At 42.4% G+C, this 11,605-nt stretch overlaps 1 protein-coding gene across 4 annotated transcripts in view; it reads left to right on the forward strand.

Moving 5' to 3' along the window:
* The window catches only part of LOC135259717 (kelch-like protein 5), a 49,265-nt gene extending 41,136 nt beyond the window's left edge, over positions 1 to 8,129 (forward strand). For all 4 annotated transcript variants that reach the window (XM_064344365.1, XM_064344367.1, XM_064344368.1 and 1 more), the window contains exons 9-11: positions 1,887 to 2,099; positions 2,555 to 2,726; positions 5,109 to 8,129. In XM_064344365.1, coding sequence (XP_064200435.1) covers positions 1,887 to 2,099; positions 2,555 to 2,726; positions 5,109 to 5,165 — 442 coding nt within the window. In that variant the 3' untranslated portion in view covers positions 5,166 to 8,129. The remainder of the gene's footprint in view (positions 1 to 1,886; positions 2,100 to 2,554; positions 2,727 to 5,108) is intronic.
* Positions 8,130 to 11,605: the final 3,476 nt, after the last annotated feature.

Consider the following 11,605-nt stretch of genomic DNA (forward strand, 5'->3'; position numbering starts at 1 on the left):
CAGTGAGAGTGTGGCAATGAAACAGTGTGGCGCTGAGTGTCGATCAGGAGCGCTCCACTTCAACTTATCGTCCCTCTTCAACTGATTAAAGCAGGCATGTACACTCTTACCCAAAAGGGCTGGTGTGGATGCACATTTCTGTTTTAGGTCAGGACTGTGGTAATTGATTCAACAATCAGTTAATACAGTGCCTTGAAAAAGTATTTGCCCCCTTCCTGATTTTCCTCTGTTATTTCAAATTTTGTATTTGAATTCTCATAGTGCTGTGCTAAAAATGTGCATGCACATATGCAGTAATAGAGTAAATCAGGAAGAGGACAAATACTTCTCCAAGGCACTGTTTCTTGAGCAGTACGATCAAGCATCTTAGTCTAGGGCTAAAACAAAAACCTGCACCCACGCTGATAAGATAAGGATAAGATTGGACACCCCTGGATTAAAACGATCACTTGCTCGGACAAGCAAGATTGCATCTCCAACAATCCGCTCCACCCGCTGTTGTGTTTTTTCGGGGGTTTCTGTTTTGCTGTGAGTTTAATCTGCACGGGCTTGCCGCAGGCCCCCTCTCCTCCCCTCCCCTCGCGCCTCTCTCCTCCGTTGCCTGCTTCGGTCCCGCGCGTGCAGCCAATCTCTCCACCATCCCTTCTTCTCCCTCCCCTCCGTCTTTGTGGAAATTGAAATGGGATTCTCAGTGTGCCCCCCCACTGCCCTCTGTGAGTGCACAGGGTGTGAAATGAGTGGCAGCGAGGGGTCTACGACTCTTCCCCGAGAAACATCTATTTCCCTGAGCTCTGCTGTGCCATCGGAGGTGGAAGTTGTTTTATTATCATTGGTGGATGTATATTTCATTATTATTTTTGTAACTATAATATGGCCATGGATAACTTTACCAGTACATTTTTATTTATCCATGTTCTTGCTTTTTCTTTTGATTATTGTTATTATTATTATTATTATTATTAGTAGTAGTAGTAGCAGTAGTAATGGTGGTAGTATTAGTATGCTGTATGCTGATTGGTTGTGAAGGATTTGAATTACAGTACCAGCTGAGTTAGGAAGGGTTTCAGTTTGCAGGTTTGTCCTCGTAACATGGCATCATGGTGAACTAACTGTGCAGCACAGCTGATGGACTGTTGAGTGAAAAGAAGCAGAGGTCTGCTGAATTAGCATTCCAATGGCATTACAGACCACCATGTACAACCGGACTCTCCAAATTAAGAGAAAAGAACAACTGGGAATGGTGGGGCTGCCGGGTGCCTCATCCTGTTAAGGCACTGTTCTAATGCATGGATGGACCCCATTGGGCTGGTATTGAAACTGGACCGTACCAGTGCCGTCTGTGCGGCTGGCTCCCCTACAGAATGACACAGAGTTGGGTGTAGCATTGCCCAGGGATGGGAGGGTTTCAGTCAGCCAGGATGGTAGCATCCCATCGCACACCGGCGCCCCCATCTGGTCAACAAGGCCAACGAGCCCGGCTTACGAACTGCGGTGTGATAATAAATAACGGCTGATGTCAGCTGCTTCAGAGGAAATCACACGCTTATCCCAAATCAATCAATCATCCTTTATTTGCATAGTACATTTCATACACCTTAATGCAGCAGCAAGTGCTTCACAATGAATTATAAGAACAGATAAACTGAGAACATAAAAGGGCATTAAAAAAGCACAATGAAATATAAGAGGCAATAAAATTAAATCAATTTTTAAAAAATGGAAATTTAATTAAGGTAAATTAAAAACATTAAAACAGATAGAAAGGAGTGCCAGTGAGCGCTGATAAATTTTGAGCAGCTGTTGACAAAGCCTCTGAAAGCATTTATAGAATCACTTTAAACAGCGGCTTTTTAAAAAGGCTATCGGTGTTTATTTCGGCGTCCCAGGCTGTACGCGGTGGGCGGGCGGGACGGCAGCTCCTGCCTGAGGTCGGTGGAGTGCTTCGACCCGCACACCAACAAGTGGAGCACCTGCGGTCAGATGGCCAACCGCCGCGGCGGAGTGGGCGTGGCCACGTGGAACGGCTTCCTGTACGCCATCGGGGGCCACGACGCGCCCGCCTCCAGCCTCGCCTCGCGGCTGTCGGACTGCGTGGAGAGGTGAGGGGGGCGGGAGGAGGGTGGGGTGTCCGTCTCCATTGCAGTCCCTCCCAGGACAAACACTGAGATTAAATGAACGCCCTTTCCGTCCTGTACTTTGTAATCTGCAATCTGTTGGTCGGTTTACCCAGCTGTCAGGTGATGACATCATCCTAACTGTGAGGGCTGAGAGCAAAATCAGTCGAGTGCCTTTCTGTTCGGCCTAATGACTGGAGCAGATTTCACTGCTGTTCGTGTGACTGTGTACCACAATGTTTAAAATATTTACATTGACCTAGCATGCTACCAACCTGGATATAGTCTGCCCTGGGTTAGTGGAGAGAGAAATGAAATATGAACTCAGTGCATCCAAACCTTAAAAGTATTCATGTTAGATCTACAGGTGTTTTAGTTTTTAGCCATGCATAATATTATTTTCTGTGCTGTTTCCCTGCGGTTTTTTTTGTCCTCTACAGGTACGACCCCAAAACAGACACCTGGACTGCCGTGGCCCCCATGAGCATCAGCCGGGACGCCGTGGGGGTGTGTCTCCTGGGCGACCGTCTCTACGCGGTGGGGGGCTACGACGGGCAGATCTACCTCAACACGGTGGAAGCCTACGACCCCCAGACCAACGAGTGGACTCAGGTGCGGGACTCGTTTTTTTTCTCTCGCCGTCTCTCCCCGCACTCCTCCTCTTCTTTCCTCCTCCTCCTCTTCTCTCGCCTCGCCTTTCCGGTGTCGTTCCGTCGCTGTAGCGATTTGTCCTCCTCTTTTCTTTTCGCTTTCGCTTTTCTTTCCTCTTGGTTTTTTCACGACTGCTTTTTCCTTCGTTTCATTGTTTGTGCATTTTCTCAAGGGTCTTTAGAAAGATAGCTCTTCGGCAGTGCACTGTGTATTATCTAAGTAATTCTTCCTGCCTCTCTCTGGGAATTCTGCAAGAACCAAGCATTTTGTAGGGCCCTGCATTTTTAAAAATTTTATATGTAATTTATGGGAGCAGGTGGTCAGATAAGAAAGTCATGGGAAAAAATTATTGAAATTACAACAAACAGAAAACCAAAAGTAATGTATTAATTTTACAACTGCGATGCATTAGTAATAACAATAAAACGGTAAAGGCTAAATGGTAAAGGCTGTCATTTTTGGTTAAATCTGTCTTGGTTCTCTTTCTGCAGCCATTTAAATAAAAACCAGTCAGGATACTGTCAATATGGAGAATGGCTCTACTAAAATGCTGCTGTCTCTCTCATCAGATAGCAAGGATATGGAGTGAATAATGGCAGAAGCCGTTTAAATAATTTTCAGCAACACAGACAGACCAATTATAGATGTTAAATATGAAATGCCCAACAGCACTCAACACAGCGATTTGGATGCCAATTTCACTGATGATGCAGTAAGGAGAAATGTAGGCTGCTATTTGTTCGCGGAAAAATGCATTTCTATGCAGTCCTATTTCTTATACTTAAACAATCAATATCATTTTTTTGTAAAAAAATAAAAGAAAAAAGAAAGCTTGTGTTTACCAGTGATCATCAGATTATTCCTAGTAGATCCTTATTGTTATAACACTGCAGAATTGTAGGTGGCAGCATTATGAAACCATGCAGAGGAAGGGTTAAGAAAACAGTCTCGCATAGACCTCTACCATCTCAGTTTCCTCACATATGGTATCATTTGTATTTCCTCACAGTAATTTTTATATAAGATACCTTCTGTGTTCCTCACAGTAATTCCTCCATAGTATACCTTCTATGTTCCTCACAGTAATTCCTCCATAGTATACCTTCTATGTTCCTCACAGTAATTCCTCCATAGTATACCTTCTATGTTCCTCACAGTAATTCCTCCATAGTGTACCGTCTATGTTCCTCACATTAATTCCTCCATAGTGTACCGTCTGTGTTCCTCAGAGTAATTATTCCATAATGTACCCTCTATGTTCCTCATAGTAATTCCTCCATAGTGTACCCTCTATGTTCCTCACAGTAATTCCTTCATAGTGTACCCTCTATGTTCCTCATAGTAATTCCTCCATAGTGTACCGTCTATGTTCCTCAGTAATTATTCCATATTGTACCATTGTATTTCCTCACATTAATTCTTCCCTCGCATACGCTCCATATTTCCCGCCTTTTGTACCATTTATCAGGAGAAATGAGCATTGGAAACAAAAAAGTACCACACCCCCTAAGGGCTTTCGCATTACACCACCGCTTCGGGTGTGAGAAAGAGGAACATCGTTGGTAGTGTCACCCCCCTGACTCTCGGCTCGGTTATTGTAAACTAATCTCAGGGTGTCGAGGCAAATGTGCGAAAAACGCGGGGAGGAAGCGTGCCGTCGCACGTGAAGAACGGATCTGTCTCGGACGGTCTGTCAGGAGCTTACAAGGAAGCGCTGTGGACCGATCTTTACAACAATGCAAAGCATATGAGTGCTGTGTGGACCTACGCCATTTGACAGGTTCCACCATTTATGTTACAGATAGCAAATTGTGAAAGTACAGAGCATGTAATGTATGTGCGTTAATGTTATCAACATATTGCTGTCAGTGACACAGCTGCTAATATTATATTGGACAAGATATAGATTCATTATTACATTACTATAAAAGTTAATTAAGTCTCATTATTCAAGTTCTTTTTTGTAAATCCCATTGCATAAAGTCGCTAACGTGAAAGAATAATAACATCTTTTTGTCAATATTCCTGCAGCAAATGAATATCAATTTAATTTACTTCTTACGATATTTTCAGGCTGAAATATTCATGTCACAAAGGATTTGTGGTTCTTGAGAAATATAATTTAAGCATTAGCGGTTTTCACCAGCTGATAAATATGTCATCAAATAATACTTCTGGGCATGTGAAATGACTTGCCTATTTTTTATTATTTAACAATACTTTTTCCTTCAAAGAGAGTACCTTTTGTACTAATTTCTCTTCATTTTAGTGATGCTCTATGCAGCTTCTGCATGCAGTTTGAACTCCATGGACTCATATGAGGTGTTCTTTGTTCTCCTCCAGGTAGCGCCCCTGTGTCTGGGGAGGGCGGGGGCCTGCGTGGTGGCGGTTAAACTGTGACAGCCCGCCGCGGGCCGTCTCCACGGTTACTTTAATGTGACTTCGCCGCCGTTCTCCAAAAAACTTACCTACACGGAAGACGGAAGTTTTTTTTCCAGACACGAGGCCCTGTCATCTACTCCCCAAACGATGAGGACTTTGCTCCTGTGGAGTTTGGTTGAACTGATTTTGAGTTTGAGCCGAGCGGAGGCCCTGCTTCAGTCCTTCCTCTCGTCTCCATTGGCATGGCGGATGGGGGGTCGTTCGCTTGTAAAGTTTCCGTGTCTCCCTCCTCACTGCTTTAACCAGCTGGGTCGAAACTATGACGTTTAAATGTCAAACCGTTCCCCCTGAAAGTATTATAAATGCAGAGCTGGAAAGACTAGGGGTCAGAAAGTAAACGTCCTTCGATGACTTTCTTCCACCCATGAACTCAGCCAGCTGATTTCACTAGTTAGTTCTCCCCCCTGGCTGAAGAATTGTGCTAATTAGTAAAATCCAGGTGATTGGAACAAAATACTGGGGAGGACTTTTATTTTCTGAATCTGGATTTTCCATCTCTGCTTAAATGTAATTCAATTTTCCTGCCATTCATTTTGTCCACAGCCAGTTTGGTCACAGCCAGGATAACAGTAGCCAGACTGGAGGCAGAACTGGAATCGTTTTTTCAATTGTCACTATTTTTTTTTTCTCCTTCCAGGACATGTCTGTGACCTAAAAAGTGAAGCAGAGCTTTGTTTTTGTATGCCTGGGCTTGCCTACAGTACATACTTTAAATTCCCCAGAAACTTCCTTTTGTTTTTCACTGGAGACAGAACAGAGTAAGATGGATGGAAGAAAACAGAAGAACAGAGTGAAAGAGAGAGAGCCATCTATTAGCTCCTGTCCTCCACACAGGGAAACAATTGTATTAGGAAGCCCATAGAATGAGCAGGCTGTTTCTTCAGATGGACTTTAATAAGAACATGACAGAAAGGGGCCTGATGGAAGGCAATGTTGAGGTAAAAGCTTGGAAGAGGTGAGGAGTGAGGTATCTCTCCCCAGGCACAGCAGCTCCAGGGTGGGCTGGGAGCCAGGGAAGGGCAGGGCGCTTGTATGTGCTATATGCACCCCAGCCAGCAGGGGGCTCACTAACTAAAACTGCACAGCTCTGAATTGCGACTTTTTCTCTCAAGATTGTCGGCGGAGGGCCATCTCAATTAATGTTAGCAAGCGCCACATTTACATGAAAATGAGGTGTGGATACTCTTGGGCCACAGTGTTGTACATGGAGTCATTATGAGGGTGCCAAGATGGATTGCAAAACATCTGTACATCTGTCAATCTTCTATGTAAGAGGTGGAACGGGGGGTGGAGGTCATGCGGTGCAAAGCTGTCCACAGCATATTGGCCACAATAAATACACAGATGCTGTGCGGTGGCAAAACATCAATGCTGTTTTAATTAGGTAATACAGTTTGTGAAGTCCCCGAACTGATCCAAATGTGCTGATGGAGCAACAAAACATGGTTAAAACTAGAGCTGGCATTATTGCATTTAGTATTTTATTTTATTTGACTTTTTTTGCTGCCTCATCATTGTTCGTTTGGAGATAAATGCAGGAACTGTTAGCTGCAGGAGTTTGGTGTGCACAATTTTTTTTTACCACTTGTAAATTGAGGAGACATTTTGAGGCATTTTTAACGTATTTATTTGTTCAGGAATAACCGTTAACTGAGAAGATAACTGTGTGTAAGGCTGGTGGTGTGGACACAGTAAAATTCCCAGTGTTAAATTGACACTAACAGAGTGCACTGACCATATTTACTCTGTAAGGGTTGATTTAACACTGAAAGTTTCACTGTGTAACTAACAGGGGCTGTTTAGATTGTGGTGTAGGCAGGAGTCTTAGGCTGAAGTATTGATTGCATTTTCAGTTCCTGCTAGACCTTGAATTCGAGCATCCTTCTCATCATGGTTGCTGATGTCGAGGCATTGTTCTGAATATGTGGGTAAAAAATCACTACTGTAACAGACTGGGGCCCATGGTAACTTGATGTGGCCTTTTTTTCCACAAATAATTAATGTTGGGGGCCTCCTGAGTGGAAAATTCCCATTGAGGGACTTACTCTTTGTGCAGTTATCTGACCTACGCTCTGACTTAAAGTTCCATAAGACAGCGCATCACTTGCTATAGGGTTTCGTAGGGAGGGAGGGAGGGGCTATGCTAGGGGAGTGTTGCCCACCTCATCGCTCATTGTCAACTCTCATAGCTGATTGGTTCAAGCCACAACCTGCCTGTGCTGGCTGCGTCATTGGTCAATCCTCATAGCCCGGCATCAACATAAGAAAAGTCAACTGGCTGCACACATTTCATGCTTGTGTGCTCACTCCTGAATTGACAGATGCCATTATAATACGGCAAGCTGTGATTGGGCATTTCAAACCTGGGAAGAAATACTGGAAAAATTCTGATGGCTGTTGGAATGTTGTCAATTTGGAGTTTGTGGAAAAAGTACTTTGATCAGGCTGTTTGTCTACAGGACCTTAACACTCAGGTACCTATACTAGAGCCAGCTTGACTTTAAAACATCCTTTGTTTTGCCTATATTCACACAAAAAAAGAACAACACTTTCTCCATCCATGCATTGCTTCAAGGTCTATATGATGTGTGCCAAACAAATTATGTTAATGGAAGAGGAATGTGAATAATTAGTTGGCATCACTTCCTTCCTGGTTTTTAAGAAGAAAATCATTTGGCAGATGTATTACATTCTGTCTCCATTTGGCTGTGTGGAGCTCCATTTTGAGAGGACCAAGTCTCTGTCCTCTGTGACAATGTAGTGTTGCCAACTGGAAATTTGAATGTTAAAAAAAAACTGTGTAGCATCTCCATAATTTGTAGAAAATGTTTATTGTGAAACTTATTGTACATTGATTTTATACAGGCGCTGACAAACTGAACTGTTGTTTCATCTGCATAATAAACTGTGTGTACAGGTTAAGTTGTGGTGGTTTTTGAACTATATATACAGTATGAGAGTACTGGATTACATGCTTACAGTAAATATCCCTGACACTGCAATGTGTTGCCTTTCCCCAAAATTCACCCAAAATGTAATGTTTTTATTATCTGAAATTAATTTAAAAACACCCAGGTTACTAAAATGTAATATTCTTCAGAAGTTTCAGAAGTGCTCCTAAAAGTTAGGCAAACTACTGATGATGTCAGTGAGACTTTCAACCTTGTTTAGAATGGAAGGTATATGGGCTTTCTCAATCTGTATGAATATCATTCTTTTTAGTCATTATTACTCTCTGTTTAGTTCAATTTTTTCAATGTAAAAAAAGACACATCAAGAACATAATAACAATTAACTTAGTAACATGACTAAGGATTTCATTTAAACACACACATGCACACAGAACACATGCAAAAATATATATACACTTCCACATAACTGACCTCAATTGAACCAGAGGTGAGGTGGATACATTAAATGTTGGATAAGCCAGTGAAAATAAAAATAAGCTCAGTGGCTTTCTCTATCTCAAAATTCAGCAGTTTTGTACAAATAAATATGTAAACTTTTAACAACACTACATATGGGATTTCAAATGATTGCCAGAAATTGATGACATTGTTCAAAGACAGCAGTCCGAGCTGAACATGCTTTAGGACAGATATTGTGAATCACATTTCCGTTCCTCTGCAACCTGGTTCTGTCCCACTGGATCGTGGTGTGATATGCTGGGATACGACCTTGAAAGGGACTGTAATTTGTCATCGGCATGTGGGTTGAGATTTTTGATAAATCCATTAAAGAGAGCAGCAGTTCAGTATGGCCATCTAAACACTGTATTAGTGTTGAGTCAGGTATCTGTCAACCCTGAGACTGACTCCTCCCCTTCCTACACAAAGGCCAGGAAGAAACAGTCACACTGACCTTCAAAGAAAACCACACCTCTCTGCCCATCCTAATCTGCAGAGACTGTATAGGAGCTCCTGTGTACTTCTGGGGGACAGTTCTGTTAGAGTTAAGGTTTGTTTAGGGTTCTATTATCAGTGAACAAAGTTACGACCTCAGCCACACGAAAGGTCATACCACAGATTTAATCAGATAACTAATGGTCCTTGCTTCAAGACCTGCATATTCTTCAGGATTGTGGGAATGTGATTTAGGCAAAGCCATGAAAGATTCATGGACATCCATTTTGTAGCATGGCCTTCAACTCAGCAGTGCACCAGCCTGTGGATCTGTGAATATAGTAGGTCTACAAGAACCTTTTCATGTTAATGTGGTTGCAATGCTGAGGCAGTGCATCCTGCACCTCCTGAAGCAGGCAAATCATCCATGCCTTCTGGGCCTGTCACAAAATAAGCCACAACTCCTCTTATATATGCAGTTAAATGGAATTTTTTTAAATGACAATTTTGTGTTGTTTTCACTTTGTGTTCCAGCACGTTAGATGTGAAATAAAACACTGAATATCATGATAAAGTGTAGACTGTCAACTTTAATTTAAGGGTATGTACAATTATATTGGATGATCCTGGCATGAATGACATCCCTTTTAAATGTCTAATTGCATCATTAATTCATGCACAAGAAAGCTTGCAAAAGTTTCCTGTGTATGTAATTTGGAGTCTGTGGCTCAGAGATGGCTCACACATAGCTCTGGTACTTTCAGAAGCCTAGAGCTCTTCTTTGGTTAGCATAGTTAACATGCACTGGTGCTCTAGGTTACTGGTAGAACAATTTCATATGAATACTGTATTTTTTATTTATTTATTGATTTATTTTTTAAAATCTCCAGTGTACTGTTTGTGTTTGTGTCAGTCCTTTTGAGTGTCTCTTTGTATATGTATTTTTTACATCCATAATTACATACTAGGAAATACAAAACAAATTCAGTCCACATTTATGAGATATCATCAGCTTAACAGTGCAGAATATTTATATTCAGCTGTTTCAATTCTCTTTCCAAGGCTCTGTATACGACTTATTTTCTTAACCTGTTCCAGTGAGGGAAGAAGAACTGGGAAAATAGAGACAAGGAAATGCGAACAAGTCATTGGAAGGGTATTGTGCTGCCACAGTTGGGGTTCACCAAAACGAATGAGTATGAGTGTGCACGAGTCATTAATTGACAGCTTGACGTGATCTCACGAGATGCTCTGTGTCAGCTCATATCGTCCCTCGCGGCGTTCGTCACCTTTAAGACCCGCAGGTAGCTTCTGAATATTCACGCGTCTCTGTGCGCGATTGTCATGCCTCTCCCGGCTATTCTGCTTCGTCCATGGACCGCTTTTGCTCTTTGTTTTTTTGTAACGTGACACGGCCCCCCTCCATAGCTCCGCCCGAGCCCTGAAGCGGCGGTCCCTGGACTGGAAACGGACACGAGCTGCTCTGTCGTTCTCGTTAGCGGGCGAGGCTGTCAGTTGCGTCGCCAGCCTGGATGGCAGGTAAGCCTGCGAGGTGGATGCCATTTTGAGTACAGTTCTCCTGGGACAGGAACAGGCCGGGGGCAACGCTGGCACATCCTCTCACTTATTAATGCGTTTGGAGTGTGCTCGGGGTCTTAAACACCACTAGATCTCTGTCACGCGTTATAATTTATCATAAACGAGAGCCTTACATTATTTTTATTTTTTTTCCCTGAGATAGACTTCCTGCTGTGAGATGCATTTAGCTGTGGCAGATCAAAGGGGCTCTGTGTTCCTGAGCAATTATTCAGCTTCAGAAATCTCTATCTAAATACCAATCCCAAGCACTATAAATACATCCAGATATGTCTGCACATATCAGGATGAAAGTGACGGCAATTCAATTTCATACCATTTAAATGCTTGTTCAAATCATTTATTGTGTACAATAAATATAAGTGGAGTGGATGAAATTTGGCAGTTGGAATTTGGAACTGCCCACAACGTAACAGAGTAGTCCCATCACCTTGCCAATGGGGGTCAAAATATTAACTTCTGTGGTAAAAACAGAACACAACAATGTGGGGAGAGAACAAAGCAGGACTAAAAAACTGAGCCATACATTGTCCTGTGCCCACTGCTTTCAACCAGTCTGTTGACTGATTATTTACATCAGTGGTTTTCAAACCATGTGCATGCTGGTTTTTGTTCGGGCCACAACTGCAAGCCCAACATTTTAATAAGGTGTACATTTTTCATAATTACCCTTAATATTTTGAGGGCTTATTTACCCTCCTAGGGCCCATTAAGTAAAAATAGCTGTGCATGCCATGTAGAAAAGGTTTTATATTCACATTGTGCTATATTGCAAACTATTACATAAAGAGAGGTAAAACATTTTAACTGATCAAATTAAAGACTGAGGTGACTCAGTAGGCTCTTAATTGGTGAAAGTGTGGAAACATGGCCACTTATACAAACCATTTTGCGGATAATTAATCATTCTAAGACAAAGCTAATTATAATGAGTCAGACTTCCCGTGTGTTAACACG

This window comes from Anguilla rostrata, chromosome 7 (genome assembly GCF_018555375.3).
Source record: "Anguilla rostrata isolate EN2019 chromosome 7, ASM1855537v3, whole genome shotgun sequence".
Classification (NCBI taxonomy): domain Eukaryota; kingdom Metazoa; phylum Chordata; class Actinopteri; order Anguilliformes; family Anguillidae; genus Anguilla; species Anguilla rostrata.